Raw genomic sequence first — 18,104 nt, 5'->3', positions numbered from 1 at the left:
GAAAAACAACAAGTGTTCTCACAGAGAAATTGGATCCTTGTTGTTAAGAATGTAAAACAGTGCAGAGCCTATGGAAAACTTTGACCTGTGGTGTTAGAGAAGAGTCCTGAGAGTCCCTTGGATGGCAAGGAGATCCAACCAGTCCATCCTAAAGGAGATCAGTCCTGGGTGTCTATTGGAAGGGCTGATGTTGAAGTTGAAACTCTAATACTTTGGCCACCTGATGCAAGGAGCTGACTCATTTGAAAAGAACCTGATGCTCAGAAAGATTGAAGGCGGGAGGAGAAGGGGACAATAGAAAATGAGATGGTTGGATGGCATCACTAACTCAATGAACATGAGTTTGGGTAAACTCCAGGAGCTGGTGATGGACAGGGAGTTTGGGCGTGCTGCGGTCCATGGGGTCACAAAGAGTCGGACACGACTGAGCATCTGAACTGAACTGTGGAAAACAGTTTGGCTGTTTCTCAAAAAGTAAAACAAACTTTCATATGCTCTAGCAATCCCATTCTTAGGTATATACCCACAAGAAGTGAAAGGTGGAACTCAAACAAATATTTGTACACCAATGTTCACAGCAGCATTATTCGTAATAGTAAAAAGGTAGAAACAACCCAAAAGTCCATCAACATACGAATGGATAGCCAAAATGTGGTAAATACGTACTATGGAGTATTATTCATCTATGAAAAGCAATGAAATGCTGACACATGTTACATAGGTGAATTCTGAAGACATTACATTAAGTGAAATAAGCCAGTCACAAAAGGACAAACTGTATGAATACACTTATATGAGATATCTAGAAGAGGCAAAATAATAATAATATAGACCAAAAAAAGAGAACCAAGAGGTAACCAGGGGCTGGGAAGAGCAGGCTACTGGGAAATAGGGAGTTACTGTTTAATGAATGAAGAGTTTCTATTTGGGATGCTGATAAAGTTCAGAATCTGCATAGTGGTGATGGTTGTATAATACTGTGAATATATTCGATTCCGCTGAACTGCACACTTAAATGTTTAAAATGTTAAGTTTTACTGTTACCTTTTTTTAAAACAAATGCCTGTTATCCCTCTACTCCAAAAGGACAATGAGGGTGCAGCCAATCAGGTGGCTGACCCAACTAAAAAACGGTTAAAAAATTTCTGACTAGTCAACCATTCCACCTTCATGGGAAAGGTATGATCAGAGTTAATACAAGTGGACCATCCAACAAACATTATGCTTATTCACTATATTTCAAGCATTTATTCAGACCTGCTCTCTTAGTGGCTTAGCTAATTTAAATTCATCCTGAGACAATTTAGGGGGTCACCTAATCTAAGAATAGCAGTATCCTCTCTCTTTTTCCTCCCACAACCAGGGTAGATTCCTTATGCCTCTCTGGTGTCTGCTACTTTTTCTGTATTTTGCCTATATTTACATTTGTGTTTTTCTGTGCACTTCCACCATTAGATTGTAAGATGTACGAAGGCAGTGCATTTGTGTTCTTGCATATAACACAGAAGGTCCTCAAACATATGAATAAAAAGCCCCCAATCATTATTTATTGACTAAGGGCTAGTATTGTTTTGCCTTGAGTCTGAAGCCTAGAAAGACTTGGATTTTTAGAGATAATCCTTTTAACAAGAGGCTAAAAGGGCTTTGTTTTAAAGTATTGCTTTTTAGTTTTAACTCTGAACAAATCTTTGAGCATAACAGAGAAAACTAGGCAGCCGAGGAAACTGGGAGGGGGCAGACCATCTTCATCTGCTTGGATTCCTGCAGGGAACAGGGGGCCTGAACCCGGCGCACAGCTCTGGGGCGCAGCATGATGCCAGTATGCCAAAGGTCTAGGAGACTGTGCAGGCAATACGGTTAAGGAAAACTTTACCCTCATATACAGGAAAGATGGCAACCCTAAGGAAAACAGCCAAGTGCCAAACAAAAGGATGATGTGCAAATAAGAGACGCTTCCCATGTGATGGCTCACAAAGGAAGGGTGGCACAGTAGAAATAACGTCTTGGAATCTGAAGTTTTTGGTTCAAGTTCTGTTTAGGCTACCACTAGCTATGCAAACCTAGATGCCAAATCACAACTTCCCTAAACCTCAGTTTCTTCGCCTATAAAAACTGCTATCCTAGATTCTCTCCCTTCCTCATCTTTCTTCCTTTTTCTCTCTTCAGCCGTTTATTCTCCTACATCCCTACCCTCAATTTTACCAAGAAACACAAATATTAGATTTTAAAAGTCCTGCAAAGGAGGGGGTGTGGGAGAATCGAAACTAACACACAAAAGTCACATGGCAACTAGTATTATGAGAAGCAAAACCTATGATTAAGCAGAAGAAACCTGTCCGCAGAAAGAAGACTGAGGCATGGGGGAAGGAATACGTGACTTGAGTTTCTGACCTTCTAGTTCCTAATTCCATTCCAAATAAGGTTCAGCTGTACTTTTCTGCAATGGATATCCATGATATTTCCTGTTGTATCTTTTTAATAGTCCCATCTCTTTAAAAATAAAACTAGTTTATATGGTTTTCCATTTCTGCTGCCTATTCACTGTACGTTAATAGGTACTTCTCAAAGAGTTATGTGGATTAAATTAATATATGTAATATATATAATATATTATGTATATATATTATGTAATATATATAATATATACAATGCTTTCAGGAAAGCATTATATATAATAAAATAATACCATCTGTTTTCCTCATAAGGTAAACATCAGAACGAATAAAGCAATGCACATGTAAATATTCTGGAAAATGTTGAACCTTATAAATATATTAACAGCACACTGAGAAATTAAATTTTAATTGGTATTTTAAATAAAGTGGCTGTGCTTTAGTAAGAATCTGGGGTTGGGCAAAAGGAATAAACAAACAGCATCTACCTATTTTGACTGGCAGAAATTCTTCTCAATGATAACTAACTGATTGATGGCTTAGAATCTTTGGAATCTGATGTCTACAAGCATAATTTCACATACTTTAAATTCATAACAGCAGTCACAAAAAATTAAAAAGAGACTGGCAGATTTTTCAGCATATGATCATAGCAGATTTGGGACCAGGAGAGAACTTTTGCAGACCGTGACTTATAAATGTTTTTAATCTGAATATTGCAGAACAGCTCATATGCGGGCCAAATTTCAGTCAAAATAACATGTTCCTGAACTTCATGAATACATTTTCAACACGCCAAGTTTTGCAACTAATTTTTAAAAATGAAGAACTCTCTTTTAATAGCAGCAGACAATACATATTGGCATACCTGATTCATGGGACCTAATGTTTCACAATTATGGCAACATAAAACCAGGCAAGTGGGAGATAAAAGCAGCACTTATACAGAATGGAGGGCAAAATTACTGAATATTAAAACATGATGTACCAATTTAAAATGTTTAAAAAGCTTGCTTAAAAAGGAAGTACAATGATTCTGTTTTAGCTTCTGGTTCCGCTTTTCTTATTGTCCATTCTACTTTCTAGGCTTCAGCTTGGCTCTGCTATTGCAAGCTGTCACTTTTGACTAGAAATGGAATAAAGCCAAGTACTACACAATAGCAGCTTCCTGCTCTGGCCTCATCTCCTAGACCACCCCCAGGCCAACGCCTGCCCACAGATGCTGATTCTACCAAGCCATTATTACACCCGCAATCAGTTCACAGCTATGGCTATGACCCTGTATTTTTATAGTCTTGGCACACTGTATATCCTACAATCTCACAGTTCTCATTTCACTGACATTATGGCAACAAGGCACCTCTAAATTTCAACCAAATGATAATATGAAGGCAAAGTGAAATGGAAAAGGGAAATATATACACAAACTTATGGCCTAATGGAGAACGTGCTCAACTCTGTCAAATATAATTCAGAAACTGATATAGAAAAATAAAGAATAGAAAGCTCTCAGAATAAGTGCAACTAATCCAAACAGTCCTGTTATTCCCATTTTGTATAATTTTGATTTGCATCTGGTATTGCCTGGTTTACTAGTTTTCTCTCTTTTGAGATAAACCTAGATTTAGGTTGAATGCTTCTTATCCCTAAGACTAAAATCCATTAGCCAGAGATTAGTTTGATTAGGTCAATGTTGGTCACAAATGTCTGTTCACAGTCAAGTAAAGAAAAATAATTCTTTAACTTTCTGAATATCACTTCATATTTTTTGAGATTAAAAATATCTATCAGCAGCAAGTAGAGCTTATGACCTTCCCTAGGGAAAAAAATATAAGGATGTGTTTGTTGTGGAGAGTAATACCACAATTTCTGCATCTTTTCTAACATCATTTTCTTAAAATAGGAGTTCAGGCATCACTTGGGAATCTTACCTATACACTTTTAAAATAGAGGGAGGGAAAAAGAAACACTACTCCAAAGACATGTTCTGTTATGCAGTGACCACGGCTTGTACCAACACCAAAAGAGTTTATCTAATACCAGCTGCAGAAAGAGTGGTTGAGAGTTCCAGAGAAGACAAAGAAAACAGACTGTTAAAAGAGAGAGGCGCAGATGGTGGCAGAGAAATGTCCAATGGTTGCATATGGTAAGAAGAGAAAGGAGTTTCAAATATCTACCACAAAGGTTTAAGACACCATCTACAAAAAGGGAAATTAGGGCATGTCTAAATAGCAGCAACCTTCTATTGAGTGGTTTCCATATAGTAATAAGCTCTTAACTGTGTCACTCATTTAATCTGAGGTGGACAGTATATTATAGATGAGGAAACCAAGTATATAGCCTGCTTTAGGCTTTTCCAGTGTCACATGCTAGCAAATGGTAAAGCTAGGATTTGACACAATATTTGCATGAATTGACTTCAAAATCATAGCTAGGGTGATTCTCTAAAACAAAAGATCCAATCAGTTAGCTCCTTCTGATATAGTACAATAACCAGATGTCATTGTTAATACTTAATTTGACAAAATATAACATTTGGCTGTAGAAAATTTTGGTTTTGTTATTCTCTTGCTTCGAAGCTTCCAATGATTCATAGGGCCTACAAGATAGAAGTCACTTAGTAACTGTACTTAGCAATCCTTTTCCTCTTTTATCTGACCCCACAATACTTATTTCTCTGGTACGATGTCTATATTTAAAACCAAACTCTCTTCTCTAGCTAGACTGATATTCTACTGACCCCTAAACCTAACTCATCACTGATCATGCAATCCTTTCTGCCAAACGTCTGCCTCACTCTCCCAACTTTTCACTTCCCTCTCCATTCAAATGAAACCTCAAGTTTCATCCTCTTCGTGAGATTTCTTTATACCATTTCAGTCTCTGTTGACTTCTCCTTTCTTCTGTGTTCCTGAAGTCTTCACTATGTATTTTTTTGGCTCCTTTGATTTGAATAAATCAAATCTATTTCAAGGAATTTTTTAAAATCTAAGTTCTCATCATGGCTTATCAAGGTCTTGAAAAAAATAAGGACTATAACTTACATCAACCTTTTTTTTTTGCTACACTGTGTGACATGTGGCCTCTCAGTTCCCTAATCAGGGACTGAACCTGTGCCTCCTGCAGTGGAAGCAATAAAAGCTTCAATCATGGATTGCCAGAGAAGCCCCGTCAGCAACTTCTGAACACCATCGAGCACCAGAGCAGGATGCTGTGAGTAGGCAACCACGTAATTTAAGCAACTACTGAACGAGTGAAGTCAGTTGGGATATTCTAAGGCTAGACATTGAAATTCTTTAAGGGTAAGTCAAAGAGAAATAGAGTCTGAGCATAAAATTGCCTTTTAAAGACTCCTTTCTGGGAAAAACAACACAAAAAAAACATCAAGTGAGCTAACAGTAAGTAGGACACAAAGAGCTCCAGGCCCTCTCTCTCCTACTCTGGGCCTGTTTCTCCCATCTCAACTCAAGGGCAGAGGCCCTCATTCTTGAAGGTAGGAATGTGAGTGCACGCCACTCCCTTATCCTAATAGGTGTTTCTTATGAATATCTGTTTCTCAATAAAAAGTTTAGTTATCATTATAAAAACAATAACAAAACTCCCACTAATTTCTATCATAAAAATAAAACAATAGTTCGCTAGGCAGTTTCTGAAAGTCTGTTTTTTTTTTTTTCTTTTAGTAAAATTATGAGGGAGCAGTAATTTGACACCAGAAAGAACAAATCTGAGAGGAATTCTGGGACTAGGAATAAATTCTGTACTAGGTCAAATTTTCATTTCCTCTACAGGAATGTTAGTTTAAGAATGCTCTAAAGTAATATATTTATACTACAAATTGAAATGAGAGTAAAGAAAAGTGTGAAAAAGTTAAGTCTTTTCTCCACCCACCAAAGCAATATTAACAATAAAGTTCTGTTTATTCCCTTCTCTAAACTATTAGCAATATCATTACAGTACCCTGGGGAATAAATCTGCATATAAGTCAAATTACCACCACCAAGACTTTCAAACTTGTCAGTTGCTCACTTATGTCAAATACTTAACAAAATATAACATTTGGTTGGTGACAACCAAAGAACTAGTTAATTGTTCACCTACGCTGTCTGGAGGCTAAATTTCACCTCCCTCAAATTCATCTCAGTTCCAAATAACAAAAATATAAGAAGGAAAAATACATGTGTCTGGTACATTCCACTCTTTAAACTACTGGTAACTTATCCTGGGCAATCATTCAAGCTATTTTTAGTAAACCAGATGTGTTGAGCAACAACTAACTTAGGGATATTCTGAAACTGTGGACAATGAATTTATATAATCAATAATGGAAAAATTGTGGTTCAAAACCAACTCTGACAAAGAACAACTTTCTCACTGAAGGACTACAGTAATGATAAACAGAGCTGACACAGTTCAGACACTTTCATTAACAAAATATTCTAAGACTTTGCTCAAGTCTTTAATCAATCTTTAGTCTAAGAACGAAGAAAATACTTAGGTTTGCTCCACGCATTCCCTTCAACCAGCGATTCACAGCCCAATAGTACCATATCAAATACTTAGTAAAGTGTTCAATGCCTGTATTTTGTGATAACAGAAAATAAAGTATTAGTAGTCTTATCTCTGAACTTTTAGCAGATTAGAATGACTAAGAACTTCAAATAGGATTATTCCTTCAGGTCTAGGATGATTCTACTTTATTCTAGGGAAAATACCTCACCTCATTACTACAATGAATTTTAATATATAAAGATAGACATAGGGAGTAATTAAAAGCAAGCATATTCTGCTTCAAATCTTGAATGGTTTTCACTAGTGCCCTTTGTATTATTATTCCTTTATTGCAGGTGTGTGCATGGCCAGAAGCCAAAATCCAGGACAAGATGATTTCAAAATCATGCTAAAAGTTCAATGTTCATATTTCATTATCAAACTTGTTTTACGTTTGATCAAAACTTCAAATTTTAGTGGAAAGTTTTAAAAACTACTCATCCTCCAAAGGCAATCATACTGGAAATCATATTAATTTAAAAAAAAAAACCCAAAACTATAAAAAGTATCTTTAAAAACAAATAATTTTTCCCTCCTCCTTCCCAGCCAGCTGAAAGACATAGTAGAATCTAAAGAGTTTCCTCCTACTTCCTCTCTTTTTCCCTTCCCCCTCTACTTCAAAGAAAGTTAACTGCAGCAGGCCTGATCAGGAAGTCTGAAAGGAGGAAGCAGAAACTCATTTCTGTGCAAAAGGAAGGAAAACACAGAATTAACAATACCATGGTACACTGCTTCAAAAATGTATTAACATGCCTTCATTATACTGTATATAAGACGTTGATTTCTCTCCTCATTCAGTATTCTTTCCAAAATATTGAAAACTATGATCAGTGATGGTTGCACCCTGATTAACCAACCACAAGTTACTTTAAAAAATGACCAAATCAACTAAGTTAATACATGCCATCTGATACTCAATACACTGAAATTATTCAGAGAGATAAATGTAGGATTCAAACCAATAACCTAAAAGTGAGTCATCTGAAAAGACCTGTATTAATTTTGAGTCATCAGTTTTCTAATCATTATCTTACAATATATATTATTGTGATATATTAAATAGGGCTGTACAACTAAAAGCTAACTTACGGGAGCATTCTACTACAGAATAAAATGCTGAGATGAGAACTCAAGGAAAAAGATGGTGAACAGGAATTCCCACTATAAAACTATTTAAATAGATTCACAGTGAAGCATCATTTGGAATTTTTCAAACAAAACTTAAGCATACTTACTCATCACCTAATACAGAAAAGCCATTTCCAAAGTTTTAACCTGCCCTACTTAAGAACTCTACAATGGATAATTAACACCCAGATTCAGAAGAAACTGCCTCTTGAAATTTAAATAAGTGAGAAAAGACAGGGAGACCATTTAAAAAACTTAATTTTCCCCTAACTCCCTTTGACTTACATAAGGTTACCCTAAGGTTAAGATATGTCAAGGCACTATTTACAAAATCTATGCCAGGAACAGCTGCCATGTTTAACATGCCAAGGAATTTAATGTACTGTTTGGACAACTGGTTAGAGAAAAGCATTCTGGGATAAAGTTACTCTAATTACATGAACTCTAAAAGTCTTTCCTTATGTGGACTATATATTTCATAAATTCATTTAAATAAATAACTTTGAAAACCTAGACTGAGCCATCTTCAGTCTCTGGAGTAAATTTTCATTGAAAATATTACAGTAGGTGCCTATAATGTACATACTGGAGTAAGTATTTTTATATTTTAAACCTGTTTTTAAAACATGAAATACAGAAATTAAAATGCTACAATAAGCTTTATTGTATATCATTTGTTCCTTCAAAAACACTTAAGAAACACTAAAATTAAGGTATGCTGGATCCTAAATCAAGTGCTTTTAGTGTAATTCCTTAAAACTAAAATTCACATAATTTATGAAACACAAACGGTTAAAATGTCAAGTGAATAATATCACCTTTGGAAGATATATCCTTCTAGGCCAGAGAGCAACTTACCTATACTAGCAAAAGGAAGATACACAGCCAACAAAGATAATCATACAAATCAACAAATCAAACCAGACTTAAGCTCTCAAGCTTTTATTTCTAATAAAAATAATAAAATTGTCAGAATCTAAAACAGTTTTAAAATGTGTACAAAAACCCCTGTGTAATATGTTAGTACATTCTTTCAATCATTACAATTTTAATAAACATGTTGTAGAGTTTTAGGCCACCTGGCAAGAGTTTATTTTTAAAAGTAATTTCTACATAATGATTTCAGTTCTCTAAATCAAACCCAAGCTGTAACTTCTATAGTGCTAATCAGAAGCCACAGAATTAAAACGCTAAGTTGGAAGGTTCCTTTGATTTCACCTAGTCTAATTCCCACTAAAAGACTGTTAGCAATGAGACAAATTATAGTAAGACTATAAGCAAGCAAAATGGCAATCACAACTATAACCAAAACAAAATAAAACCCGAGGGAAAAGCTCTAACACCTCCAATATTAAACTATAACTTGTTATAAATTTTTAGCTGTAAATACCATAATCACAGTACAGAAATGAGGCCATTTAATGAACTATGAAAAATAATGTGTAAAGACAAAAGCACATCCATGCAGACTTCAAAGAAAAAAATAACATTTAACTAAGGGAATTATCATCTACTTTTGGGAGATCTAATAAAAGAAGAACCTAACTAATTCCCTAAGTATTATAACCTCACATACAGCCAACCACTACTCATTAACTCAAGCTCTTGTTCTTTCCATGGAAACAATGCCTCTATATTTTACTTTTGAAATCAGTAACTATTCTGAAATGAAACAGGAATATGGACTTTCAGCTTCATTTTAAAAATCAAGTCAAACTAGTCCAGTACTTTCTTTCAATGTATTTACTATGTTATCTTAAACATTTAAGGAAAAGAAACCTATAAAATACTGATATAATTTAATCTAAAATTCAAATATACAAAGAAAACAAACTGCTGTGCATTTTAACCTTTACCTTTAAAAAATTAACTGATAAAACATAACTAGAGATTTTAAAAACATTTAGCTTCCTACTTTTGATATGAGTTTCTTTACATGATTTAAATCTAAAAACCAGCTAGAAAACGTTTTTCCAATTAAGTTTTGTATTTAAATTGCAACAACTGGGAATTAAAATCTAGAAACTGCACAATTCAACTTATGACAATCTAAAAGGAAAATTACCATTTAAAAAGAAAATGAACTACTATTATGCTAAACTGATATGCATGTATATAGTAAATACTAATCTCATTTAATTACATGAATTGACCCAAATCTTAACCTTTAGAGCTGGAGACAAAGATAATTTATACTAATATCTAACCAGTTATTATCTAACAATGAACATCATTTGAATGGCAGGGACTTTTATTTTGCTCACTTGTGCTTGCACAGCCACAGGATGCTGCCTGGCTCATAAGTAAGTTCTCTGTGTGTACTGACTGGATAAATCAATCATTTATCCTATAATCAAACTTTATCAAATGCATTAAGTTTCTTATATACCTTGATGTTAGCTAGAAAGTTAGACTTAAATATTCAAACGAATATCTGAATATCAACGAACCTTAATGAAGAGGTAATTTTTTAAAGTGACCTGAAATTTCTTACCTGGTAGGGCTGAAAGGCACTATCTTCAGTTAAAAAATCCAGTTGTTTATCTACAAGGAATTCTACTGCAGTGATTGAACTGGGTACACTTTTTTCAACCAGGGGTTTGAAAGTCTGGAAGAGAAAAAAAAATTCTAATGGTTATTTTCTGGGTTTTATCCTCAAAATGTGAAGGGGTATATATAAACACAATGTATTAAAGTCATCATTATAATGATTTTAGGCTACCAATTAATATCAGTTTTCATAATCTAAAGTGATGCTTTTATCTGGAGTATTTTCTATTATTAAAAAGAAATTAAGTAGATTTTAAGAAATCATTTGAAAAAAATCCCAGTCTATTAATACATCCCAGTTGTTGAAAAGGATATAATCAAATATACATATGTATAAAAATTCCTGATCTAAAGAAAGAGAAATTGTTCCCAAAAAAGCAAACTGGATAGGAGAGGTTATTATCCCAACTCTTTTAAAATATTGTTAAGTATTATTCTGTATAAAACAGACTAGTTATGATTTACATGTGTAGTTTATTTACATGTGTAGCTCACTCACATCAAGGATTTTAAATGATCAGGATGCATCTGGTCTTTTAACTCCACCCATGTACTACTTACCCCCGCCCCTGCCCCAAGCACAAATAAAAATCCAGCTGCTTCAGTAACAGCAGTACTGGGGGAAGGGCGCAGGAAAAGAAGAGGGAGGTAAAAACTATTACACAGAACTCACAATCACCTTCCAGTAAACTCTCTCCAGATTTTCACTATTATAAAACAAAACAAAACAAAACAAGGGGGCATGCGGTGGTGGAGGGATGAACTGAGCAAATCCATAGTCATTTGAAGACAACTTTTACATAAATGAATTTACTGGTATTTTGAGTAGGAGGTGGGAGTGAAGGAGGCAAGAGAGGAAAAGGAAGGAAGGAAATAAAGGTACTAGGTATGCACTTTTTATGACTATCCTAATTATTTCCAAAGTAGAAGCAATTTGAATAAAGGCCAAGGATATTATATCCATGATAGTGTTTTAAAACTTACAAATGAAAACAATATTCTACTGTTTTAAAAACATAGTGACTTTACTATTAAAGAATCTAAGTTTGGAAAATGAAATAAAAAAGCAACTCAGTTTCTGAAGTACTTGTATCATAAAGGGAAATCTTTCTTGTTACAAGCAACTTGTGCGACCGTTTGGATGTAAACCAAAGATTTCTGCAGACAGTAGAAATCTCCAGGAGATACAAAGCCATTGTAATTCCCTCTTCTTATTTATGTCTTCAAAAAATCTAACATCTTGCTAATCACAACTAAACACTCAGCTGAAAAACCTTTCAAGATTTTTAATTCAGAATGGCTCTTAAACAGTTAACTTCTCTATTTAAGAAATTATCTTTAAAGCTTTCATCAGGAGTCTGTGTTTTGAAAAAGCTGAAAACACAAGAGAATAAATAAGCATTTTAAACATGCCTTATTCCTATACTATTTACTTCATGAACTAATAAATGTATTTGTTCATAAATGAACATAAAAAAATTATCTTACATTTCCAATTTACTTTCAGTATTTATGATTAGAAAACCTAATCACAGTAATATCCTCCTTCCCATGTTCTAGGGCTAACCTTTTATGTATCAAAAGTATTTTTTTTGTGTGGGAAGTTACATTTTCAAAACAGGTATTTCCCTATTATTTAGCTATCTCCTGCTTCTGTGGCCATCTGACACTTTCCATTTACCATAACTAAATTCTTTACGAGAAATATCTAACATTCTCAAATTAAATGTTTAATTTTTAGCAATAAAATTAGAAAACACTGGCAGCTTCTCAAGAGAACTTTAAATCCCTGAACTTTATCAAATGCTCTTATTTTTTTCTAAACAGTACCAAATCAGGTCAACTTGGGAAGGTTAAAAAAAGGCCCACAAAAGGTACTACCTAAATGCCTATTGTACCGATTCAATTAAGGAGGACTGGGGAAAAAAAAGTCAACTTCTCCACTCCGAGTGCCTCTTTCTTACGCAAATAATACAGGTGGTTTGCATTTCCTATGAGACCTAGTCATTTTATAATATGAAAAACATTCCTGTGAAGAGAACCTCTCAGGACTCTGCTTTTTAAGGTAAGTCAGAGATCTAAGGGTAAATTTCAATAGGCCAATTTATCATAATTTTAATTACTTGAGGAAAAAAATTTAGTTTCCAGGCTAAAATAAAAAAAAATTCTCATTTTAGGGTATCGAACTGAAAGCCACTGGTAGAATCTAGCTATCAGAAATGTTAAAAGACTAGTTTATAATGGTCTGTTTCTGATGCATGAGTATTTATAATAACCATGTACAAATGGAAGTCAAAAGTACACCATGCTTCTTAAATAGCAAATAGGACAAGGACTTGCAAATGTGCAATTACTCTTAAACTACAAATATGTTCCCAAGTGCCGATAAATACTTTTATAGTACTTGTTAAAGAAATGTTTCAATATGTATTAAACAAGCAACCCTAAAAATGTGTGACTGTTCCTACTTTACTGAAAAATTAAAGACTAACAACATATAAAACTGAGTTAAAATACATGCTAATTCCCTAAAGTGGCAAATCAATGATGTAACCATTAATAATTTTTGTATCCAAGTCAAAAAATCCACTTTAAAGACATTAGCTTAAAAATAGAAACAAATATTTAAATAAAAGTGAATGAATCCTACAGATTTTGGATGAATCTGTAGTATTTCACGGGTCTAGGTGCACTGGAATGCAAAGAAACTAGAACTCATGCATAGCTAAGTAATTCAAGACTCTAAAGATATACCATTCTATGAGGAACTTCCACAGCCTAAGGGGAAGCTACAAGCTACCATCAGATGCAAGTCACAGTAGAATGTGACCCTAATCACAAAATGACTTCATTCTAACGCTGAAAGAAGTCTTTGAAAATCCAAATTAAAACTGCCAACTAAACAAAACACTTTTTCAATTTCATTAATGGACTGAGAGTTTAAGGTCCTTTGTCTTTGTTAACTGCACTTTAAAAATAGTATAAAGTCAAATAAATACTTAGTAGAGAGCCTGCATTTCTACTAGGGCCTACCACGCTATAGGAAGAATGCTTAGAACAACTGTATCCTGTTTGGGGCTCCATGCTGCACCACATTCCATTCACATGAGGAAGAGGCGAACAGATGAGCCCTCCTCGAAAAACATTTTTAAAATAAATCAGCTACAGTTCTCAAACATAACTCAGCTGCTCAAACAAACCATGTTAAAAGCTCACCATTTAACATCTGACTGGAAATTCACAAGGTTTATGTCTACAGTCCAAGTTTCTAACAATCTCCAGTTAACATTTAACAATTTCTTTTCCAAGTGAAAAAAATTAGGCTCATAAACTACAAAAATCTGATATAAATCTCGAAATACTAAAGCAGAAAACAATCTAAGATACATTTTAGAAGTCAAGGTTTAGTCTTAAAAAAAAAAAAAGATTGGAGTGACTCGAAAGAACAAAGTCCAAATTCCCACCCAAGCAGGTCTATTGAAAAACACGATACTGTTAGAAAACAAGTTGGGGGTGGGGACAAGCATACAGACAGAAAAAACCCTCACAAAACAAATACCCCTACTTCCCTTGAAACATTATATTCTAAAACCCTAACCCAAAACATTTCTGCTATAATACTTTAAACAACTGAGCTTGTTTTTTTATCGTACAGCGTTAGAAAATTACTACCGACACAATAAATCTCTCTCTAAACAAATGAAATCATTAAAAATTCTAAAAAACTAAGACCACGAAAGATGGACCTGAAAAAGACAGTGACCTTAATTCCTAAAATCGAGAAGCAAAACCAAATGTAAATTAAGACAAAAGAAAAAGGAAGCAGAAAAATACAAACCGTACTTTGTTCTTGAGAATTTTAAAGTATCTTTAAATCTCTGATATCCACGACAAGGCTTTAAAGGTCAAGAAGTATAGCTGACATTTCCATTTTGTTCTTGAGCAGTATTTTTTTTTTTTAATCTAGCCTCAATAATTCTTAAGTCTTCAAAAATCACAGGCAAAGGGCTCTCAAACCAAGCATTTCTGAGCTCACTTGCAGCGTCGTCATTGTATAGTAAGAAAAGCCAAGACCACAGAACGAAGCAGAGGCTGTAACCTAACAAGTCTCCGACGAGCAAATGACGATCTTCTGTCTGCTCTGGCTCAGTCCTGGCAGTGACGAGGATTACAACTCGCTCTTTGTCATCAGCACTGTGGTGTTAACGACCAAGAAATCCTGCAGCTGAAGCTCTGCTGCATCCTCCGATCTGGGTCAGGATAATTTCTCCCGAGGTCGCTTACATAACCAGTAAGATACTCCAGATAGAGAGAACAGCCATCCATCAGCTAGAGAAAGCCTTTTCCCACTGTACTCTGTCTGTGTGGAAACACACTGCAGTAGCTTCCAACAGCGCAGACACCCAAATGAGAACGACTACTTGGCTTAGGGCACACTGAGAGAAGGGAAGAGGCGGTGCTCTGTAAACTGTAACTAATCCTCCGTCACAGGTGCTGATGGAGTCACTTCCAGCACGAGTCACATTACTGGTGATTACTCATTTGGCTGCGCCATAGAGACTGGCTCATAATTTTAACAACAGACAAAGACAGACTAGTGGCGAGACTGAGAGCTCAAGTTTACTGTCTCCTTCAGAAGGCAAATGCAAAGTTTCTGCCTTACAGATTCACCAAGGTGAGAAAGTGCAAAAAACAAGTAAGATGTAAATATCTCTCAGCTGGGCAAAAGTAAAAGGTAGCTTTAAACCTATGAAGAATACTCTCTAGTGTGTTTTCAAGTAAAGAATTTACTTTTACTCATTTTTCATTGGAAATACACTGATATTTTAAAAAACACAGGGGGGGAAACAGTTTAAAACATTTCTGGGGTAATAATCTAAGTGAAATCAAATGACATAACCAACAACCACACCAACACTTTACTCAAAAACTAACTGGTAATATTTATTTTGGCAGATTAAAAAATATTCCTGAAACATTTTTATTATTTTTAAGAATAATTTAAATAGTTCATAGTTATAAAAACCTTTAATAGCTACAGATGGCTATTCAGCACCTGACACATGATTAGTCTGAACTGAGATCTGTGCTGTATGTATAATAAACACACTGAATATGAAGAAAGAATGTCAGATATCTCCCAGTACAAGAAAACATTCACCTATTTTTAATGATGTGTGTGAATGGCCTTTTATTTTATATTTGTCCCAATGTTAGGTATTGCAATTTCAATAAATCTAAAAATTTACACTGATTTTAATACCACACAACCAATTTATCAAATCGTCTTAAGAGAAAAACTTCCAATTCCCAGCCAGTGCCCTGTCCCTTTAAATCTATTCCAGATGTATCAGCTTCATTTCATAAAAAACATTACGTTAACTACCAGAAAAAAAGATATTTTAAATTTAGTCTATTATGCATTGTACTTATGAAAATCTCAATCCATTTTTGTTTTAAAGATGAAAGAGAGGAATAGTGATTATTCTACAAATATTAGTAAAACTCAGTTTTAGAACAGTGATAGAAATGAAATGTAACTTAAGAACAAAGTACTTTTTAATAATGAGTCAAATGAATATTAAATCTAATATAGAATACGAGTATTTCATTTCATAATTACTTAAGATGTGATCATAAAACATGTATGGAATTGAAAGAATTCAGTGTAATCTAAGTTTACAAAAAAAAACAACTGGAGTAATATGGCAGCCTTATTCTGAGCCCAAAACAAACAGCAAATATTTGATTCAAGTTATTACATTATATTATAAACTATCAAATTTTAAAACAGGGCATACTACTTTTCCACAGTTTACTGTATATTAGAGAATGAGTTAAATATTTCACAAGATGCATTTTATAATCTCGCATAAATTTCAGATTTGACTATGTTGTTATTAACTTAAAAAAATGTTTGTTCCTCAAGTACTATGTGCCCTACAAAATCAAGTAGCCTTAAGAACTATACTTAACAACTGCCACAGTATTTATATATTGCTAGTGATACACAATTTAATAATTTTATAAAATTAAAATAACATCAGTACCGAAAAACCACTCATTTTTATTTCATACATCACGGTTACATTAAAGTTAGATATTTTTCCATTACCATAAATACTACATTTTTGTTGTTTAGTTGCTAAGTCCTGTCTGACTCTTTGTGACATAGTCGATTCTTAATGGAAATAAATAAAGGTTACAAGTGCAACTAGCTGAAAACCTTAAGTATCTTCCTAATGTTTAAATTGGGCTTGATAAATATTTTTATAGGGCTTCGTTGGTGGCTCAGATGGTAAAGAATCCACCTGCAATGCAAGAGACCAGGGTTCAATCCCTCGGTCACGAAGATCCCCTGGAGAAGGGAATTGCAACCAACTACAGTAGTTCTGCTTCGGGAATCTCATGGGCAGAGGAGTCTAGTAGGCTACAGTCCATAGGGTTGCGAAGAGTTGGACATGGTTAAGCAAGTAACCCAAATATTTTTATAAATACATAAATGTATGTTCGGTCTGGTACACTGACAAATTTCTAACAAATAAAAATACTGAAGTAACAATACTGAGAAAGCATTTGGTAGCAAGCGTAAGTTGCTTAGCTTTTACAACATGTCTCCTTAAATTCTCTCGTTCTTACAACTTGTAAGAGATGTTATTAAATATCACCTTTCAGACGGCAAAAAACACAAATTTGAGGAGAGCAGCATTTTAATTCTTCAAACTGGCTCTTCTTGCGGCTTATACCTTCCTTAATGCATGAAGGAAGGAAGTTGAAGAGTTAAAATTTTTTTTTCTTTTTTTTTTTTCGGTTGGGTAAAAGGTCTTTTCTGGCAGCTAAACCAGGCTAGAGGAAGAGGAAACTACTCCAGTTACTGCCCAGAAATACACATCTCTGACTTCCTTCCTTTTTAGCTGGTTTCTAGGTTACAAGCTGAATAAATCAACAGAGGTGAGAAAGTAAACAGAGGCTAAAAGGAAGGCAATACTGTATGGCTATCCGAAGAAAATCTGTTCCTTCCAATAATTGTAGAACCTTTATACATATAATTAAGAGTTAAACTAGCATTTTGGTACCATTTATTTTGAACCATGAAAGAAACCCCTCATCTTTACAGATACAGAAATCTAAACAAACAAGTGGATTTCTCCAAGTATACAGACTGTACAAAACACCAAAAACCTCTAAGTTTCAGTGCTTTAGCATTTTAAGTACTTTTTCAGACACAAGGATAGGAAAATAAGAAAAACAATAGTAATTTAAAAATGATTTGAACTTGATATGGCCTCATCTGAAGCTGATTAGATTGAGGAAAATACTTTTCAATATGTCCTATTGTCCTATTAATCTATAAAATATATAATCAAATGCATAACTGTTGCATTGTGGTTTATTACCCTAATGACTAACATCTTCACATTAATATATCTATGTAGATATTCCAGGCACTGCAAACGCAGTGTAGCATGGTATACTTCAACAGAC

General features: G+C 34.3%; 1 protein-coding gene across 1 annotated transcript in view; it reads right to left on the bottom strand.

Moving 5' to 3' along the window:
* The window catches only part of JMJD1C (jumonji domain containing 1C), a 280,413-nt gene that overhangs the window by 76,823 nt on the left and 185,486 nt on the right, over window positions 1–18,104 (bottom strand). The window contains exon 3 of the mRNA XM_052640187.1: window positions 10,564–10,677. Coding sequence (XP_052496147.1) covers window positions 10,564–10,677 — 114 coding nt within the window. The remainder of the gene's footprint in view (window positions 1–10,563; window positions 10,678–18,104) is intronic.

The sequence above is a fragment of the Budorcas taxicolor genome, chromosome 5 (assembly GCF_023091745.1).
Source record: "Budorcas taxicolor isolate Tak-1 chromosome 5, Takin1.1, whole genome shotgun sequence".
NCBI lineage: Eukaryota > Metazoa > Chordata > Mammalia > Artiodactyla > Bovidae > Budorcas > Budorcas taxicolor.
The sequence above is the reverse complement of the archived record's forward strand: the minus strand, read 5'-3'. Positions and strand labels throughout refer to the sequence as shown.